General features: G+C 44.6%; 1 protein-coding gene across 3 annotated transcripts in view; it reads left to right on the forward strand.

The window, feature by feature from the left end:
* Positions 1–22,136, forward strand: part of LOC148013632 (Peptidase family M48 family protein) — a 116,614-nt gene that overhangs the window by 39,169 nt on the left and 55,309 nt on the right. For all 3 annotated transcript variants that reach the window (XM_087667483.1, XM_087667482.1, XM_087667484.1), the window contains exon 5: positions 14,580–14,759. In XM_087667483.1, coding sequence (XP_087523609.1) covers positions 14,580–14,759 — 180 coding nt within the window. The remainder of the gene's footprint in view (positions 1–14,579; positions 14,760–22,136) is intronic.

The raw sequence follows: 22,136 nt of genomic DNA on the forward strand, positions 1-22,136 counted from the left end.
CAATTGGTAAAGGTGCTAAAGAGATAACAGGTTCATTCAAAGTTGGGGTACATGGCAGACATTGTCTAATGTAGCAAAATCTGGACCTTGATTAGTAGTAAAACTAACACAATCCTAAGTTTGAATCTTGATAAAGGTGTTATTATCAACTCGGACACACTTGATTGTAGGGGCTCCGGTCAGAAAAATGGCTTGGATGGCGGTCATGTGATGTGTAGCTCCATTATTGACAATCCAAGTAGGAGAAGAAGTGCTAGGCTATGAAGAGTGGGCCGTTGTGTCACCTTTGTTGGGAATAAAGGCTCATCGTGCCTTTTACGGTGTTTGGGTGTGTAAAACAAAAAACCTAAAGTGGTACAAGGCATTGTATCCACACATTGAGTTTCGTGCTCTCACTCTTTCGGCTCACTCTCTCTACTCTAAACTCTATGCTAAACATGATCTACACTATCTCGATCCTTGTACATCAGCCATCAAACTGGTATCAGAGCGGGTAAGAGATAGCTTAGGTATGCACGTGTCTCAAGACAATCGACAGGCGTGTGTAGGCTCAGTAGCAGGCGCAGGTCAGAGTTAGCACTCCACTGCCTGACAGAGGTAGTCGGACCAGTGGGCACGTTTCTGCAGGCAACCAAGCATTGACAAGGCAGGCGATAGAGGACACGACTTGTGACAGATGCGATAGGTCAATGTTGTGGTAGTCAGCATGTGACGGATTAGGTGATGGCCAACAACCAGGAAGTGATGAGGCGGGTGGCACGTGTGTAGGCGGTGCATTCTAGAGGGTGATGGGGCCACGATTTGGCCCAAGCAGAGATCACGCTTGGTCAACATTTTTGACAGGCCTTATTTTTTTTGCTGTTTTGCTCTAAATTTCTTGCAAGTTTTTCCTCTTCCACTGTCGAGTGTTCGCGTGCACAAGCACAGTGTGCAATCTTGGTCCGAGAAATTAGGGCTTTTCCTGGATTTTGGGACTGTGATGCAGAACAAGACAATTTGAATCAGGAATTGCAAAATTGGTGCACATTTACTTGGGAAATTTTGGGGCTTTTCACATTTTAGTGAAATTTCTTCAATTTCATTGAAATTTGTGCAAATTGGAACCAAGATAATTGGGGTTTTCGCAAAATTTCTTCAATTTGTGCAGCAATTGCATGGTGTATGCACTTGGGTACATGTATTGATGCAATTTGGATGGATTTCCTTTTGAAAATTTGGGGCTTTTGATTGAAATTGTCAAATTTGTGCCCTTGAATGCTTTTGGAGCAGAAATTGTAGTCAAATTTTGGGGATTTCACATGTAGACAATGAGATCTCTTATGCAAATTATCGAGGCGGATTTTCTTTACATGGGTACTCATTCATATAACAAAAGACTATCTTGACAAACTTATGCCAGAATGTGACTGTAATTGCTTGTGGAGTGTAGCAACAGACACTCTAATTCTGAACATGTATTTGCAGATCTGAAATTTCTGCAATCTCTTGATTTTCACTGCTGGTTGGTACTTCAATGTACCATGGTCACTTGTGTGACATTTGGGCTTGCATTTGGTGACTTTTGAGTCAATTTAGTGCTGCAAATTATGGCTTTCACGTTTGGTGAGAGAGCTTGGTATTACAGAGATTCCTATCCTCCATTGTGATAGTTAGAGTGCTATCACGCTAGCATGGAATCTTGTCTTTCATGCAAAGACAAAGCACATACAAGTGAAGTATCATTTTATCAGGGATGTACTTGATAGCAAGAGCATTGAGCTTGTCAAGGTACATAGAGATGATAATCATGCAGACCTTCTCATGAAGGGTCTTCTAGCAAACTACATAAAACTATAAGACTGATAACTTATAAAATAAGTGCAAGACTAATGATGACAACTCATAAAACTATATGGAAGCATTGAGAGGAGAGTCCAAAACAAACATGGAAATGTATCTATGAATATTGCAAAATGCGATTTTATACAAAGGATGAGAAATATATCTGAGGAATGCTACATGAAAGAAGCTTGCATAAAGAATGATGTGTGCTCCACGAATCCAAGCACATGCTACAGCTCTTCACCATCGGAAAGAAGCTTGCATAAAGAATGATGTGTGGTCTCATCAGATTTGATAAAGTGATGTAATTTGATCGTCGAAATGAGCCTTGTTTGAAAAAGCGTGCTTGATCGGTGAGGAAGATGAACCACGAGGTGTCGTAAGATGGGTAGGAGGGAGGGGAAATAACAAGGAATAGGAGGTGGCTAGGTTGAAATAGGCTAAGTGCCATATAGTGCGGATGGTGGAGGCATTGGAATATGAATGTTTCCATAAGGTGCTGATGGAGGTGGAAGCAATGGAATACATAAGCCTTGCCTAAATGTTGGCTGGGGCACAACAAAGTGACTAGTAGGGGCCTAGTAAGTAAAGCCATGGAGGCAAATTGTAGTACGAGTTGATCAATACTTGGGTAAGTAGGGGTAGGGACCCCATGCTTGGTGTAACCCAAAGGTGGATACGATGGAGGTTGAGCCTTTCTTGAAGTAAGCTATGTCTTAATGTCGGTTGGGGAAGAACAGAATGATTGGTAGGTCCACTAAGTAAAGCCATGGATACAAATTGTAGTACCAATTGATCGACACTTGGGTAAGCAAGAGTAGGGACCCCATGCTTGGTGTAACCCAAAGGTGGATAGAATGGGGGTTGATTCTTCCCCAAAGGTACATCAGCAACATTTGGAACTGAAGGTGTAGAGGTCCTAAAGGTTGTGCCTATGTTTGAGGGACCTCACTGTGTGATGTGTGCAATGCTATGTGGCGTCTGATATGCAAAAGTAAATGGTGTGAAAGGTAATGGTGATGGAACATAAGCAGTGGGTGGGTTTTGAAATTATTGTGGAAATGATGATGAAATGAAGGTGAAGATGCAAAATGCAATGAAGATGATATACCAAACTCTTTTTGACTTTGAGTAGAATAATGAAAAGAAGGAAGAGAAGAAGAAGAGATACCAGATTTTTTCTTATAATCACCCCTCTTGAATTAGTATACGTGAGTGGATCTTCAATGGGAGATTTGTTGTGATCAACATATGACACTCTTCCTTCAACTTGTTCTTTACCAAGATGTCGCAAAAGTGGTGAAGAAAAAGAAATAAATGAGGGGACAAAAGCAGAGACTTGCGTACCTTGCACCGAAGTAGAAGAGATAGCTGGAAGTAAGAAACATACTCCGGATCTCTTTTTTCAAGAGAGGGCCCATCCCTAACGGAGGTCTCGGTGGCCTTGCAACATTATCAAACTTGTGCACTACATTTGACGAGAAAGAATCAAGTATACCTTTTTCATGCAGCTTTTGTTAAAAGGCTTGTTGACGTAACTCTTTGGTCTTCTTGGCCTTGTGAGCCAAGTTTAGCTACATCTTCTCATTTGTGATTAAAGTTGTATTTGGCAGGATCTCCGAGCGAGTCAGACCTTGCCGAGTTGGCAATGGATGCCACTTCTGCTTAGTTCTTAGCATAGGCTCCTTTGGGGATTGAGTCGATGTAGAAGTGTTTGAAGTACTTTGTCCTACTGTAGTTCTTTGCTTCTAAGAAGAGCTTCCAAATCAATGTCTAGGTTTCTATAGAGAGTGCCTAGCTCTTCTGCCATATAAAGAAATGCCCTAACATAGAAACTCAAATACAATCGTACCATAGCTGCACTAGTACCATGTATGAAAGGTTTGATACTATACCATACTTTAGGTACAGTACCTTACGTATTAGTACCATAAGGTACCAACTTAATGGATACATCTTTCCCATTCGAACTGCTCTTTGGGACGAGCTAAATGCTCCTTATATTAATATGATTTTCCCATGAGATTAGGTTATTTGAGATTCAAACAATTTCTCTCAACCTTCTCTCTCTCTCATGTCCACATGTCTCTTATTTGTATGATCATGCATGTATGATGTATCCACTCCCATCTATGTAGTTATAAGTTGTAGGTAGTAGTAGCACATGTTCTGTATGCAGCATTAGGTTTTGGCTTGTTACCCTCAAGTACTCATCTTATATACTCTAATAGCATTGCTATTTAGACTTGAAATATCTATTCTATTATCTTTAGTCCAAAATAATCAAGTTATTTTTTTTCGTACTAATATCGTATCGTACCTTATAAAATCTTAAGGTACCATTTAGTACCATATTTTATCGTACCGTACCGTATCGTACCTTTAATACCTGACAACTATGAATCGTACGACGAAGCACAAATTGATAGTAAAACACAGTTAGGGTTAGTGTAACTTAGAGGTAGTGAACACAGAAAATAATGAAGTGAATTAATCTGAATAGAATACAATGCTGATGTAGCAAGCACCTATGCAGTGAATGAATACTGACCTTGGAAGTCCCCTGCTTGAGGACTGGAGGGACTTTGAACTAGAGAGTGAAGCTTTGATATGTGTAAGCTACATAAATGAGATTGGGCTGAATGGAGGGCAGGGTGTATATTTATAGAAAGTCTAGGGCCTCCAAATTAGGCTATGCATGTGGGATAGAGAAACACTTTGGAGGATTGCATTTCTTTCAATAAAGTTTACTCAAATTTCATTAATTAAGCATGTTTTAAAGAAGATAATGCAATTTTAGCTCAACACCTCCTCTTAGGCCCAAGGCTAGTACCAGGAGGGACTGCAAACAAGCCCAAGCCGCCGTTCTTTTCTTTTTATCCCAAGGCACCCCACTCCAAAGTAGCTAGGGCACTAGGCAAAGGGTGCACATTGGTTGCCTAGTGACTTACCAAGGCTATAGAGGCGATGGTAATCTTATCAAGGGAGACCAAGTGTTCAATCGGTCAGAACAATTATTAAAAAAAAAAGAGAATTTAAAAAAGAGGCATATTGATATAAGTATTAACAGTAAACAAGAGTGTGGTTGATGAGACACAATGACTGACACATATGAACTCACTCTAAAGCATAAAAGTAAAGCACAATATATACCTAGCCTTAGAAATGCATAGCCAAAGTGAGCCTCTCTTCAAGTGGATATGATCTAGTACTACAAGAGTGGAGTGGAGTATAAATGGACATTGGGGAGAGACCCAAGACAAATAAGCTAGCCCCAAAATCGATCCAACTGTCTATAAGATGCCTAGTACAAAGGCTAATAAATGCCCAAACACCCACGAAATATACATCGCTAACACTTGTCACAAGACTCTTTAGAAAGAGTGGCATAGTTCTCGAAGGCCTCTAGAGAACACATCGTTGTGAGAGCTAAGAATAATTCAAAATGCTTAGTTGAAGGAATATGTACTATTTCGTTTCTAACATTAAATGGAGAGGCTAAGAAGCTTTCAGCTATGTTGCATGTGCTTCTACTAAAAAAGAGCTTGCAATTTTGTAGTGTGGATTGTAGATCATGGTTTCAAATGTAGGGACCGATTAGGCACGAAGATCAAGGCAGACAGTCGTTACACGCAGTGAGAGATAGAGTGAGAGAGAGTAGAGTAGAGAGAGTACGTTTTCAGGTACCATGACGAGTGTGTACTTTTAGGTTTTTAGATAGATATATATGTGTAAGTACAAGTGCTAAGGGTGTGTTCACACCCGAGCACATTTAAAAGGCACAAGGCCTTTATTTCCAACAACCTCCCACCTAAAGGCAATGTGCCTTAAGAGGAGAAAAGAATTAGCTAAGTCTTGGTATGTACAAAGCTGAAATACATATATCTATCCAACTCCCATCATCTGTCGGCAATGAGCAAACTGCTCTGTTGGAAGACCCTTCGTGAGAAGGTCTGCAGGGTTATCATTTGTATGCACTTTGACAAGCTCAATGCTCCTGATGCCAAGTACATCTCTAATGAAGTGGTACTTCACTTGTATGTGCTTTGTTTTTGCATGAAAGACAGGATTCCGTGCTAGTATGATAGCACTCTGACTATCACAATGGAGAATAGGTAACTCTGTGATGCCAAGCTCTCCCACCAGACGTGAAAGTGTCACAAGACTGTGACAACTAGTACCTTTTTTCTGATTTCTTTATTACTACTTTATTTGGTTTTTCTTTTTGGAAGGATCCCTCTTGAAATCTAAACGCCTGAGTTGCATGGCCAGTATGTGAAACGGACAGGAATGTCTAGTGAGTTAAGACTGGACAATTAAGGTCCAGTACAAGTCTGGAAGAGACTGATGGCACTGTAGATTGACAAGCCTGGAAGAGACTTGTCAAAGTGTATATGGACAAGTGTGTTGAAGAACTAGTCTGGAAGAGACTAGTTCAAAGTGAAGATGGACAAATCTTCAAGAGATTAGTCCATGTGGGGTCATCAGTGGAAATTCACTTTCAGTTGAGCTACATTGCAAATTTGGATGTAGCCATAGTCTGCAAAGATGGTCAGAAAACTAGTGGGGATGCAATGGAAGCAACTCCTAAAATTTAGGGAGTTACTATTTTTGGACCCCAGAATCTGTTCGCGTCATTATCTTCATTTTTGCACGAGGATTAATCCTCTGGTCTGTGCCGAGGTCAAATTCTGCACCGAGCATGGAGAATTTTAAACCGGAAGGTTAGAACGGGAAATATCTTCCAATGCTGCCATTTGGCACAAATTGGTGCTCTTACCTCTTTAAAGAGGGGCTGGCGTGCAGTTTTTTGGGTATTGGGGGCTCATTTGTGAAAAAAAGAGATGAACAGTTGCTGATGGAGAAGATTGGAGAGCTTGCCTATCTTGTCTATGATGCACAGAGGGCTGAGCTTGCTCCCTACTCTCTCTCTCTCCCTGACAGTATGGTTATGCTTCAGAATCAAGGGCTTTTCTTCTGATTCATGTACAGCTGTGTGGGAATATGCTGTCTTTGCATGAGGCAAGAGCCTCTTTTCTTCAGGAACAGGAGCAGCTGTTTGCTATCCCCAAGTAGGAACAGGTGAGGGTGGTAATCTCACCAAGCAAGTGTCTGAAACAGCACTAAACCAGTACTGATTCTGGACTGTTCAGAGGGTATTTCAGAGCCCAATTGATGTCAGAATCAAGGGGCACTTTGCATAGATGATGCAAAACAGTGCAGGGAACAATATGAGCTGAAAACAGGTTTCAGAACAGGTCTGAACGAGTGATTACAGCAGGCTGAAATGGTCAATTCTGCACTCCAACCAGAAGTTTCAGACTTGGGCAGAGTTTTCCCTATTGGTCAACTTGTTTTGGGTCAGTAATTGTACTGTTACGTTGCCAAATTTCACCCAGAATAGGTGAAAGACAGCGCATTGTATTTTCTCTCTTTTTAAAAATAAAGAAATACCGCAAGGGGCGCCTGACTTAGGGGCCAACAGGAGCATTCTAGCTTCCTGTGTTTCTTCTTGATTCTGTGTCTTTAAGTTCAAGTAAAGTGGGCGACTGTGAATTGGGTGAAAGCATTTATATATTTTGGTTGTATACTACCGCCCTTTCCCGAGAACAGGCCGGTTTCAGAAAGCCATAAAGCCTCCTTGCATGCCTCAGTGGCAGCCACATACTCTGCCTCTGTAGTAGACAATGCAACACACTTTTGTAGCCTGGAGATCCAAGAGACTGCTCCTCCTGTGAAAGTAAACACATACCCAAAAGTGGACTTTCTGCAGTCCGTATGACCAGTATAATCTGCATCCGTAAAGCCAACAATAGATGCCTTTTGCTTTCCAAAGCAGATGCACAACTCCTTTGTGCCTTTGAGGTATCTCATAGTACCTTTCACTGCATCCCAATGCTTCTTGCCAAGGGTTGCCATGTATCTGGTAACCACTCCCACTGCAAAGGCAATGTCAGGACGCGTAGCAACCATAGCATACATTAAACTGCCAACAGCTGAAGCACATGGTATCTTGGCCATTTCAGCCTTCTCATCATCAGATGTAGGGCTGTCCTTTGCACTAAGTTTCACATATGGAGGCAATGGAACCCCAATTGTTTCCCCCCCCTTACATATTGAAACGTTATAAAACTTTGGAGATATACTCCTGCTGAGATAGATAGAGTAAGCCTTTCAATCTATCTCTGAGTATTCGCATGCCAAGAATGTGATTTGCATCACCAAGATCCTTCATGTTAAAGCTGCTATGAAGACTTTGCTTTAATGAATCCAAGGCATGAGTATCCCTGCCAGCAATCAGCATGTCATCAATACACAAAACCAAGATAATCAGGCTGCCATCTGTTGCTTTCTTGGTGTACAAGCAGTGATCTACTTGACTTCTATGAAAGCCTTGGGACTGCATGAATATATCAAACTTATGATACCATTCTCTTGGTGCTTGTTTCAACCCATACAAACTCCTTTTGAGTTTACATACCATTTTTTCTTTCCCTTGTTCAACAAACCCTTCAGGCTACTGCATATATATGTCTTCATGTAGATCACCATGTAAAAACAGAGTCTTTACATCCATCTATATGAGCTCCATATCGTCAACTGCAACCAAGCCCAAAATGGTTCTCAATGTAGTCATCTTGACTACAGGAGAGAAAATCTCATCAAAGTCAATTCCATGCTCCTGCTTGTACCCCTTTGTAACCAATCTTGCTTTGTACTTTGGTGAGGAACCATAAGTGACCTTCATCTTGTAAACCCATTTGCATGGAAGGGTTTTCTGCCCTTTAGGCAACTATACCAAGTTCCAAGTGCCATTTTTTTCAAGAGATTCCATCTCTGATAGTATGGCTTTATACCATTTCTTGCTGCCCTGCGTGTCCATTGCTTCCTTGAAGCAAGACAGTTCACCACAGTTTGTCAGCATGACATATTCAGCCACATTAATTGCACCAGGAACAAACTTGTCAGGTTGTCTAGTAGCCCTAGACGATTTCCTAACCCAATGGTCATTGTTTGCTGACTGTTCCTGCAAATTTTGATTTTCAGCATGCTGTCCTGGCATTTCAGCCTGCAAATCAGCATTAACAGCTTGCTGTGCTAGCTGTTCTTGCACATGTAATGGCTCATTTTCATGGGCAATAGCTGGCTGATCATTTCGAGTATCATTTCCTGCATTTACAAGTTCATTTACAGCAAGTATTTCTTGCATGCGATCTTCCCGGAAGATAACGTCATTGCTGTGTACTATTTTCCTTTTCTCGGGATCCCACAATCTATACCCCATTTCACCCTCGTCACCATATCCTAGGAAAATGCATTTACAGGACTTTGGCTTAAGTTTATTGCGTTTTTCTTTATGAATGTGCACAAAAGCCTTGCAGCCAAACACTTTCAGATGAGCATAAGAAGGTGGCTTGCCTGACCACGCTCCCCCCCCAAAGACCTGTTTGGTGACTGATTAATTAAGTGAACGGTTGTCATAACAGCCTCTGCCCAAAAACCATGGGGTAATGCAGCATGAGACAGCATCGTACGGACCTTCTCCTATATGGTCCAATTCATACGCTCTGCAACTCCATTTTGGGGCGGATTATGAGGGGCAGTGAGCTCCCTCTTTATCCCTTTGCTGTTACAAAATGCTTGAAAGGCCTTGGACACATATTCCCCACCATTATCAGAGCGAAGATACTTAAGTGTCTTATCTGTCTTATTTTCAGTCAATGCCAAGAATTTTTTAAACTTATCAAGCACTTCATCCTTGCTACGAATGGGATAAACCCATAGCTTGCGTGTAGCATTATTGACAAAGGTAACAAAATATTTCTTTCCCCCTAAAGATAATCCTGGCATTTGATATACATCCGAATGTACTAACACTAGAGGAGAAGAGTTCAAAGAAAGAGACTTTTTGTGAGACGTCTGTGCATGTTTGCCATAAATGCAATGATACCAATTTGTAGGGACCGATTAGGCACGGAGATCAAGGCAGACAATCGTTACTCGCACAGAGAGAGAGAGAGAGAGAGAGAGAGAGAGAGAGAGAGAGAGAGAGAGAGAGAGAGAGAGAGCAGAGTAGAGAGTGAGCACGTTTTCAGGTACAATGATGAGTGTGTACCTTTAGGTTTTTAGATAGATATATATGTGTAAGTACAAGTGCTAAGGGTGTGTTCACACGCGAGCACATTCAAAAGGCACGAGGCCTTTATTCCCAACATCAAAATTATCTTAAACAATACAAGGGTGGAGATTCTTGATGATGTTTGGCAATGTGGCCGACAAAGGTGTGAGACGGGACAATCATTATAAACTTGGTAAGCTTTGGCATAAGTGATTTGGCCACATGGGCTTAATCGTGCTCAAAGAAATGTAGAAGACTTGGATGGTTGCACACTTACCTACCTTGGTTGGAATGCAATGACATGTGAAGCTTGTTTGATGGGTAGACAAAAAATGAAGTCATTTTCAAAATAGAGCAACAATCAAGCCAAGATTTCTCAAGAGTTTTTGCATGATGATCTCTATGGCTGTCACCCATTTCATTGGCTGTGTGGTGACCCTTAGTTTAATGGTTTGGGCACTTGGGCCGATAATGGTATAGCCATGGGTTGTGACATTCCTCAATGTAGCCATTGCCATTGTGTGGTAGGCCTTAGCGGGCTGCTGCATGAGGCCATTGTCACTATGACAGCTTCTATTTTCTTTGGTAATCGATTCATTAGTCCTTAACACCACCCATTTGCTGCAAATCAAAGGTTCCATCCTTTCCCACCCACATAGTGAGATTATGCCACATGTTTTCCTAGAAGGTGCTGCTCCATCCACCATATAGGGTTGCCCAAGATTGTGCAATCAGCCGCCTTACCTTAGCCCAATATGGTGCCAGAGTCGGCCATTGACCTTGTTCACAACATTGTCTCTGCACCACCTTTGGGTTGTGCAAATCTTCCTTGCCTGCTGTAGTCATGTAGCTACCACCACGCTACCGCATGTTGCTTGGGCTATTGAGCTAAGATAACTGCCTTGCTTTGCCGGCCATGCACTTGGGTCGCCATGCTTTTGCTTCCTTGGACCAAACCAACATGTTGACCCTAAGGTGGTCAATGATTAAAATAATGTGATGTCATCCTGCATGTGGCATCCTCTAACACGTGGCTGTTGCCCAATAGACATGGTTGACCAATTAAAACAAGGTGCCTCTTCACAACGGAACTGCCTCTTGGCCTTTGTCCCAAGCGCCCCTTCCTTAGCCATCACAACTGTAGCTGCCTACATGCTGCCTCATCGTACACGTTACACTGTGTTCATCAATGACTTGCCACGTATACGTTGTTTGACTTGGCCCATTGTGCCAACTGCTTGGCCATCTTACACTTCTCTCAGCTATAGGCCCTTGTTTTCTCGCCCTCTTTCAAGCACAAAGCAGGTAAAAGATTGAGGCATTTCTTCAAATCCACCCTATCAAGCCATGCTTACAATTACAAAATTTGGGGCTTCTCATCCAATCAAAGAGGTTCTTCATTCTCGTACAGAAAATTTCCATTAATGACCACCAAATTTGGGGTTTTTCTCTATGCAATCTCAATTCCTCTTTAATTTCACCATTGGGGCTTTTCTCAAAATTGGGCAAATTTCATTGAAAATTCTCTTTAGCTTTCGGGTGGGGTTTTTGCCTGATTTATCTTCTTGGCAGCCCATATGCTTTGCCTCAAATCATTTTATTTGGCTGCTGGGCATTACAAGACCTCCATTTCAGGGCTGTTCCTACTGATTTCACTCAACATTGAAGACAAATTTAATCTTTTGGCCACATTTATTGGGCAACATTGTTTAAATCTGCTGCTGTCTACCTTCTTGGCACATAATCAGCCTTCTATCACTGATCCCATGATCTTGTTCCTCCCAGCAATATTGGGTAATAGTAAATTTCTTTGAATGTTCAATTTAATGCAATAATGTTCTCTCTCTACCACCACCAAAACAGCAATAGGAAAATTATTACCTCTATTTTAGTTGGCTTCAGCAAGCGGCCAGCAAATTATTTTACCAGTGGTTTGGGATCCCTCGCTCACGACTATTTATTTTTGCTTTTGTTATTTATTTGGGCCATAGTGTTTTCTTGATTGGCTACAATGACCAGTAATGAAAATGATTTATTGGGCATGCATGGCACCGAGGACAAGCTAGATGTCACCAATTATCATGTGGGCTTACATAATGTGACATGCTCTTGTTGCAAAGAATCTATGGAATATAGTGTATGGCAGCGAGAAAAGTCGGACTTCTCACATAGCAGCACCACCGTCCAACTCTATGTGGAGAGGTGGTTCTTATGATGCTGAGTCATCTTCATCTTCTACTCTAAGCCTTACTCTAGAGAAAATCTAATGCGATGGTCATGATGCCCAAGCACATGCCTTAGTAGCTTTTGAAGAAGTGTTATTCTCCACATTAGATTGTGTAGGACAGCCAAGCATGGGGACCAGCTTACTTGTCTATATCAAGCGTGCAATGAAATGCATGTTGCTTACCTTTGTAAGTAACTTGAAAATCTTTGCATGGATGGAGGTAATATGGATACTGATCTCACTAGCATTATAGATATCCAACAGTAGCTACTTAATATTGATGAAGTGGTACTGGATTGTCAGCTTGTTTTCAAAACTCTCAACGGATTGCATGAGTCATATTGGTGCTTTGGGACTGGTATGCAAGGTAAACCAAATCACCTATACCTTTGATCAGGTTGTGTTCCTAATGTGGTGGTAAGAACAAAGTTGTCTCCACAATGCTACCATGGTGATAGATTAAGCCTTTTCCCAATCATCATGGAAAGAGTAGGACTCAAGCAAGAAACAAGTGCACTGTTCAAAAACCAATATTCTCTTATGTTGGTCATAACTCTTCTTTCTCGCATTTTGCTTAGGAATCCACTTTTTTCCATGGTGGTTCATCCTCATCAAATCCTCAAAAAGGTACTCATTCCAAATGAAAGAGGTGTAATTACTGTCTTAAGATGGGGTTTGACATCATTGAATGTTGGAAGTGTATCACCTTAGAGAAGAAGTCTAGTCTCGCTGTCATTTGTGAGATTGTCAACTTCGCTAAGCACAAGGAATATAATCCTTCTATTCATGAGCAATGTCTCTCTATATCTGATGGTTTCTACTTTTTACTTTGACTTTCATGCTTATAAAGCTCATTATCTCTTGTTGAGAATTGTTCATTTCTATTCTTGATGTACAAAAGAGGGGCATAGTTTTTTATGCAAACAATGCCTCTTATGTAGTTGAAGGCATTGGTCACGTGCAGGCTATTATTGTTTGTGGCACTTCTATGACAGTGCAGAATGTACTTTATGCATGAGGCATCAAGGAGTAGCTTATATCTATCCCAGCCCTTGCAACTTCCAGCTTTTGAGTTATTTTTGATGGCTTGCTATAATAGATCCATCTGACCCGTTAGGGATCTGTACAGTCTGGACTGGTGCCAAAAACATGTCATTGTATGTTTGAAAAAAATAGCACCTATTTCAAAAAGTAGCCATTTCTAGCCTTGGAAGGTCTTTTTTGTCTCGTTTGGGCTGTTGGGAGTGTAGAGTTGGGCTATTCTCTCTTTAAGAAGTCATCCCTTACACTTGTTTTTCCATCCTCAAGCGGCACCATCCTCTCCTCCCTCAAGCTCTCACCTAAATCAAGCTCCATCCTCTAATCCTCAAGCTCCATTCTATACCTCTCAATCAAGCTCTTCCTCTTCCTCTCAAGTCTTCCTCTTTCTCTTCCTCTTCCTCTACTAGATGTTTGTAATGACTGTATGAAACACTGTATTTTTTCTGATGTTTGTTTGTGCATGTTTGGTACTGTGCTAAGTCTGCAGACAGGATGGATGGACCGTACATGACTACCTTGTGCTGATTGATCTTGTCTTCATTGTGTCATTCTGACAGCTCCAAGATTGAGCCCCATATCTTAGGCTATGATTGTCTTGTCAGGATGGTTCTGGAATCAGTTGGTGTCATTTGATTCCCTTGCGTTCAAGACAGGGGTAATGACATCGGCTGCCCGAGTAGTTGGGAAGAGCTCACATATGGGTACAATCAGGGTGCCAGGACCGCAAGTGCATGGGACAAAGCTTATATTACCAAACCATCACTATGGTGTACTCTTTCACATTTTAGAGTTTTCCTGTGGCATCTTGTACCATATCTGGTATAGAAAGATAGCTCTAGGGGCATGGTCCAGGGGTGTGAGGAAGAGGAGGCTGCATTGGGGTATGGTAGAGGGATGATGCATCAGTATGCCAGATCTGTGATGAGGTAATTGGGTTGAGGGGTGGGGCCCTGGAAGGAGCCTCCACACCTCTTTTCAGTTCTGTCAAAGAATTGTTGGCAATTCCTGTTACCAAGCCTCCCATAGCATTGGAGTTGACTATTTTGTTCTGCCCAAGTAAGTTTTTATTCAACAAAAGAAACTTCAAGTCCCTTATATCAGAGCTATGTACAAAGTTAATCTTTTCGTAAACAAGAAAGCATTGTTAAAGACGACTTGATAGTCTTGGCGGGTTCTTTTAGGAATTAGTCCAGAGTTCTCCAAAGTTAGTTGTGAATTATGGATACCTTGTTTTGGAAAGACATATTTTCCTTCATTCCTTGAAGTACAACATTCCAAATACTGTGCGTTGATTGTCTTGTGAGCAACTCAATGGTTTGAGGCTTCTAGGAGGCAGTCATATTGAAGCATGTTTTACTCTATGTTTGACAGCTTCCTCAATTGCATAAACTTTTGATTGAGGCTGCCAGAATACTAAATTTGGAGGCTCCAGAGCTGTACATCCGGCAAAACCCCACACCCAATGCATATACTTTAGCAATGAGTGGACGCAAGCCATTTATTGTTCTTCACACTGGTCTTGTGGAACTGCTTACTCCAAGTGAAATTCAGGTGAGATTTGTGCTTTGCTTCTCTTATTTAGTACTCTAAGACAAGGACAGTGCTAGTTTTTTGTGGAGTTAACTCAACATCGTGTATCAGTTTTTCATTGTTAATTTTTGCAGTTCATTGTGTTAATTTAAAGGCCAAGAATAGGAAAACATATCTTGTCCAGGACAGTATGCAGATTTGGCTTCTTGAATCCACTCTACCCCTCACATCTTTTCAGTGACAGTTACAAGGGCAGGTGCTCTTATACCTGCCTCAATTTAGGGTTCAACATGATAGCCTTACGTCTAGAATGACATGGGATTAACTTTTTATCCGAACAGCCTGCAAGACTTGAATAGATGTTCTTAAGAGAGCATCAGAAGGGGGAAAGTTTGAAAGACTCTTGCTTTGCCTTTTTGAAACATTATTACTATGTCTCATGCTGTTGTGTACCTGTTGGCTACTTTTTGGAAAGTGGACTATACTTAAATCTACGAGGGTTAGGGATTAGCAAGACTAGACATATACCATCTCTCTTATCTCCTATGTTGTTTGGTGTCAGTGGTTTCCCTATACCTGGGTTTGTTAATTTATGTGCATCAACTCGAACTTGGCAATAATTATGGGAGTGGTACATGCAATTCCATTGTACTTATGCATAGATTTGAGGGTATATGATCATTGCTGGGTATTGGAAATCCACCTTTGTTAAAACTACTATTTGACATGGATATGATATTTTATCAGCGTAAGGGTGTATTTGACCAAATGATTTTGGGCAGCTCTCACAAAGGTGTAGAAGTTGTAGGAGTGGTCTCTTGATTAATGGAGATGATAAAAGGAATCCTCTTGGTCCTCCCTTGATGTATCTTTGCCTTTTGAAGGCACAGAGTTATGCTGTGCATTAGAGATAATAAGCTGCAAATGTAGGCACAGAGTTATGCTATGCATTAGAGATAATAAGCTGCAAGTGTAGGCGATCTCGTGGGCTACGAATTGATGCCCTTTGATCCATGATCTGCGCTACCTAGGCATTTAAACTGTCATTAAATGCAATTGTTGCCCCTGGTGTCTTAAGTACTAAGTAACATTAGGGTTAGCGTTTTATTTTATTATATCGTGTCTCATCAGCACAAAAGTGTGGCATTTTTCAGTGTGATCACCTTGAGCTTTGTGCTCTCTTTCACTCATTAATACATTGCTTCTCATTTGTGATCGTGTATCGTTATGCATGGATTAATTCTTTCATTCCCTTTTATTTTTCCATCAAAGTAATTGCACAGTTGCTCGATGTTTGGGCCAACATTGGTATTAGAGCTACTTTTCTTCATTGCCATTTCCATCGCTCGCGATCATTTGCAACCAGCCATTGCCATTGAGGCCCCGCGCTCGTCGGCCAGCTGCCCCAAGAGCCATTGCTACCATGCTAGTTCAAGCCTTATTGGTGATTGGACATTGTGCCGCCATCTTCACCCATTCACCTTCAATCAATGTTAGAATATCCATGCAAAGAGAGCCAAGGATTCATGGCAAAAGCTTGCATCATTATATCAATTGTGCAATGAAGCGCGCATTGCTTATCTACATAAGCAATTGGAAGACATTCACACGGAATGAGGAGGTAATATAAAAATTATTAAATATTGATTAAGAAGTTCTAGATAATCAGCTTATTTCCATTGCTCTTAATGGCCTATCGTAGTCACATCAAGGTTTTGCTACCACCTTGTGGTTGGTAACTATGGGCAACCAAGTTACCTACAGTTTCAACCAACTTGTCTCTTTTTCATTGGAGGAAGAACAAAGCTATCTTAACTGCAATGCTACCATGGTGATTGGACAAGCCTTTTCTACCCACCATTGTGGAGAAGGTCAAAATCAAGCGAACTACAAGCACGTTGGTCAAAAATCAGCAAATATCCATGCTGGTCACTCATCTTCTTCATCAAATAATTCCTTCAAGACATCTTTCCATGTTGGTCCATTCTCTTTCCAAGGCATTGGTATTGTGCTAGTTAATACTTTTTTTGACACTTCCATGACGTTGCTGAATGTCCTCTATGTGCATGTGCCAGGCTTTAAGAAGAGCCTTCCATTTGTTGTGGCAACCTTGTCCCTTTTGTGAGCCATCTATAAATTAAGAAAGCAATACGATTGGTTTTTTTTTTTTTTTTCCCAAGTAAAATGTGGCTGATTATATTACTCAAAAAACTGATTACAACAGAGTGCTCATGCTCAACAAACTAGCTGGAGCCGATGCAAAGTCACCAATACATCATGTATACAAGCCTCTCAAGGCGGTCTAGGGGGGATGGGGGCAAAAAGCCCTTTGGGGGGGGGGGGGGGGGGGTATATCGCCAATTGGGGCTGCTTGCCTGCATCACAAAACACAGACCCTGGTCGCCCCAAGTACGCATGAAGTGACCACGGAGCTCCTGACGAGCCCTGGACTCGCCCTGCACTTGATCCCATCGGCCACGGAGGGAGTGGATGATGGAGGTGTAGATCTCTGCTAAGGTCGCATGTGCTGGAAGTCCCTCTTCGCCAAAAGCCTCCTGGCACCGCGCCTTCCATATATTCCATCCAGTAAGACTCCCTATGATCTCCCATACCTTCGAGCGGTTTGTTGTGGGCTCCAGTACTTGGCGGGTGGGTAGAGCCTCTAGACCGACCATTGCGTACGACCCTGCCTCAATCATGAATATCGTGTCTTGCATCCCGGCCTCGTACAAAAGGTAACGGCCCTGGCTGACTGCCTGCCAACAGAAAGCTCCCCATGAGATACATCCAAGGCTGGGTGCTATACGTCGAAGGATACGGTATGCTCCTCTCCACACGAGCTATGCCTCCTCACACGACCAAAGGCAGTGCTTTGGGGTTTCCAAAGGTTGCTGTGTGTAGCGCTTACAACCTCCCTCCTTCTGCATCTGGGCAAGCCAACTTCCCACCGCCAAGTCTCCATGTGCCACTAGCCATAAAAAGTATGACACCCTCCTCGGCCTCCAGCTATCCCATAAGCGGCGCCAGAAGGTCCGTCGGAAGGGCTCCATGATGCTGTGCTCCGCCCAATGCCTGCTGCATGACGTGCCCAGTCCATATCCTCCTGCATCAGTACATGTCTGCCAATCCTGGCAGTGTACTCAAGGAGCCTGGGTGGCTTTTTGACAACCGCAAAGGCCGGCCATAGCCACTCTCCTAGATCCCACTCCAGCTCATCAAGCGGTACTCCACTCCACTCCTCTTTGGCAACTTGATACTTGCTGCAACACCTCCTCGTCCGCCATCCTGTACACCTCCCGCCATGTCCTTATGGTACGAGCCAGGCCGGCCTCCGACCCAGCCCATTGGATGTGGGGGCGCTCACCTGTCTGTGCCCCTTCTTGATCTTTGACTTGGAAGTTCTAGATCACCGGCTGATGGTCTATTTCCTCCCGGCAACTTGGGGGGCTCTGGATTAGGGCCTTACGGAGGCCTTGCTACATGCGGAGTAGGCTGCGAAGGAAAGGTGATTTGGGGGGGGGGGTGATCTGGGTTGACGTGAAGATCCATCTCAAGGATGGCCTCCACTCATCGCCAAGCCTTGGTTTACAATCCTGAAGGCCCTCCTGCGATAAGGCCTTCCAGGTCTACCCGCCTGGTGTGAGACTGCAGACAACTAGCTTGCCCAAGAGGGCCATACTCTGATACTCTGGGTCTATGATCGCAAGCCCTCTCTCTGACCTATGTTGTATGATGGTCGCCCACGCCACCTTGGCCTTGGAATCCTTGGAGCCATCAGACCCAGACCAAAGGAAATTCCGCACTAGGCGGCGAAGTTGCACTATGCACGATGAGGAGAAGCACCAACACGAGGCGATGTACCAGGCCGTCGCTAGGAGGACTGGTTAACCAGCAGGGCTTGATCGGCTAGTGAGAGGCGAACCGTGCTCCGGTAGGTCAATTTCCTCCGAATAGAATCAAGGATAGGAAGAAACTGCTAGGCAGGAGTGAGGTCGAGTCCCACCTGGAACCCTAGGTATCAGACGGTTTGCCCTCTGCTCACCCATCTAAATCCCAGGTGGACGCCCCACTCCGTGATGGAGTGTGGGTCTGTGAGGAAACCAACCGACTTTCGCCAGTTGATTTTCGCTCTGTTGCAGAGCAGAACACATCAAGAGCCAGCCTCACTCTCTCCAGCATCAACTCATCGTCCTCTATGTAGAGGCCTGTATCATCTGCGTACTCTGAGTCTAACAACTCAGTCTTCTCTCTCACTGGAAGTCAGAGGCCGCGTAATCTGCTCACACGTGACCTGAGGAAGTGAGACATCGCCTCTGTGAGGAGTAGGAACATATATGGGGCCAGGGTGCAGCCCTGTCGAACCAATCTCTCCAGCCGAACTCCTCCCCTCGCCTTCCGCCTATGTGAACCCTGCTGGTGGCCGATCTATACAGGCCGGAGACCCCACGAATCCAAGTGTGGGGGAATCCCAACTTCACCATGGTGCCCTCTAGGAAATCCCAGTCCACCCTGTCATAAGCTTTCTCGAAATCCAAGAGTAATATTGCTAGTCTCTGCCAGTGTGCTGAGCTCACTCTGTCGCCTCAAAGAAGGTAAATACATTGTCTAGGATGCTCCTATCCTGGATAAAGCCTGTCTGTGTGTCATGAATGATATTTGGAAGCACGGGGCGTAGTCGCCTACCAATCAACTTTGCTAGTGTCTTATAGGCCACTAACAATAAGGTGATCGGTCTCCATTGGGAGAGCTCCAACCGGTCTCCCCCTTTGGGGAGAAGACTGATAAGGCCTGTCGAGAGACTCCCTGGCATCTGTCCTGAGGTGAAGATCTCCTAGAGAGCCCTTAGTAGGGGATCCTTCACCACTTCCCAGTAGGTAGTGAAGAAGGCCTTAGAGAGACCATCCTCCCCCGGGTATTTCTGCCCATCCTATGTATGGAAAACCTCCTCGAGTTCCTTCTCTGTGAAGGGGGCTAGGAGGGAGTGTCCCATCTCCTTTGTGACGAGGGACGGGATGTGATCCCATACCTGCTGTCTACATTTCTGTCCTCTAGTTGAAGCTGTCTCTTGCTGGAGAAGGCGCCTGTAATAGTCCCTCTTCTGCGCCCAAAAGGTTGCTGAGGTGCGGAAAGAGAACTCCGAACGCTTGTTCTCTAGGTTAGCAATGGCTGCACGCGTGCGTACCTCCTGTGCGTGGAGGGTGGGATCCCTTGGTGCCTCTTGCAATAATCTGTGTGGCTGCAAGGTTCCGCCGGAGTGCTCTCTCCTCCTTCCAACATTGCTGCGTGGCCTGTATGGTTGCCTCTTGGTAGATTTTGCTTGACTCGGCTAGGACCTTTGCAACCTCCTCTGCTATCCAGTCCCTCCTGTCCCACTCGCTGGTCCAAATCTGCTCTATCTATCCCGTCACCTCCTCCCTCCTATAGATCGAATCAGGAATCCAACAGGATCGTGTGTCTAGGGCGGATGCTGGGGGCTCAAGTGTCAAGAGAACTGGGCAATGATCGGATAACGTGGTGCTTGCCAACTTCTCAATCTAGCCTCCACGAGAGCCTCCCCACTCTCCCACATAAAACCTGTCCAACCGCTCCAGCAGAACTCCACCTAGCCACCTGTATCCCTAAGAGAAGTCCAACGACCTCTCCCTCCTATGGAAGGCAGGGTCCAGGTATCACGTGCTCCTATTGCAAGCAAAAAGACCTCCCATGTCTCCTGGTCCTCCCCAGCCATGCCCTGGTAGTTTCTGCCTCTGCCCTGTTGGTCCTCCAAGGCCTCCAGGTTGTTGAAATCTCCTCCAACAATCCAGGAGCCCACCTTTGGGAGTCCAGCTATGATCTCCATTCAGAACCTGCTCCGTGCTCTAACCTCTGTAGGGGCATAGACATTGAGGACTCCAATACACGAGTCCCCAATATCCAATCTGATCCATAGAACCCTTCTTGCCACTATCGTCCCGTGGTCTTGTACATAGGTGGTGAGACTCGGGCCAATATAGGTGCATACGCCCCTACTCCTGTCGTGGGCACCTATGGCGTGCTCCCAATAAGTGTGCGAGCTGCCCGGAAGTACCTTCCCAACCCGCTGAGCCTGGGTGAGGGTGAGCTTATGCTCCTGCAGGAGTAAGATGTCGATCCGTCCGGCAAGGGTAGGTTGCAACTCCTGCCGAATAATCAACTTCTTGGAACCACATGCCCCACTGTAGTGGAGACTATTCACATTCGAGGATGCAAGATGTAAGCTCATGGGGAAACCTGTGACTGACCGAACAGGCATCTATTCGGTGTGGATGCTGCTGATGAGGAGGAGAGTCTGTGAGGCATACAAGTGCGCTTTGCCGTCGGTCTGGATGGTGAACTCCAGTCCCCCATGGTGGCCCTCAGCCGGACCATAGGGGTGATAGATGCTCCAGGTGGTACTATCAATGCATCTATCAACCATGCTGAGAATTGCGACTCTGTACACTGGTAGAAATGGGCCGCCTGTGCCGGGGGGCACTCGATCACATCCCTCGGAGCTCTTCACTGTGGAGGGGCTCGAAAGATAATGCTCAAGTGTGGGACCTCGGCACCAGCCCACCAGTTAATGTCCATCATGCACCCTGGCCATTGTTGTGCAAACAGTGCTAATCCTTCATCTCCCATCCACTGGAAGATGTGATCCGCGACCTGACTCTTCAACTCCTCAATTTGTATAGTTGTCCACTCCCTTGAGTAAGAGCATTGAAGAAAAAAGGTATAGTTTGGTCCATCCAGTGGTGCTAGTAGATGGACCTTGCTCCTCCTTGACTTACGAACCACGAAGATCTCCACCTCTAGAGGTAGTGGGAACTCTCCGCGCTCTGCTTCTCGTAGGTAGGACCATGGGCCACCGCGGAAGAACTCTTGTGGCAACAACTGTACCTGTCTCGGGAAGGTGTGGCGGGTGGCAGGGGCGGATGAGCTGGTGGCTGTGTGGGAGGGGGAAGATTGCTGGTGCGAGGAGGAGGTAGGTGTGTGTGGCTCATCACCTCCTGTGGGAGGAGGGGGGGTGGGTCTGAGGGGGCTCACTTGACCTGGGTGCGGATCAGGGGGGATGCTTAGTAGGGGGGGTGATGGGGGGGAAGAGGATTGAGGGATGATGGGATGGATGGCAATGCATGGTGGGTGTGGGGGGGGTGGTGGCCCTGGCAAGGGGGGGTTGTGGGCCAAGGTCAGTGGGGGGGGGGGCATGGAATGTGGGGGGGGGGGGGGGGTGGGGGTGGGTGAGGGGCCTGTGGGAACTCAGGCGAGGTAGTCTGTGGCGCGGGTGGAGAATGTGGGGGTTGCGGTCTTGTCGGGTGGGACGGACAGGGGGGGCTATGGAGTGCTCTGCCGAGAGGGGGTCGCTCGCCCGCCAGCACCTTGTTGACGAGGCTGGGTCTG

The sequence above is a fragment of the Lygodium microphyllum genome, chromosome 26, assembly GCF_053477565.2.
Source record: "Lygodium microphyllum isolate KBCC chromosome 26, Lygodium_microphyllum_v1.1.10, whole genome shotgun sequence".
Taxonomy (NCBI): domain Eukaryota; kingdom Viridiplantae; phylum Streptophyta; class Polypodiopsida; order Schizaeales; family Lygodiaceae; genus Lygodium; species Lygodium microphyllum.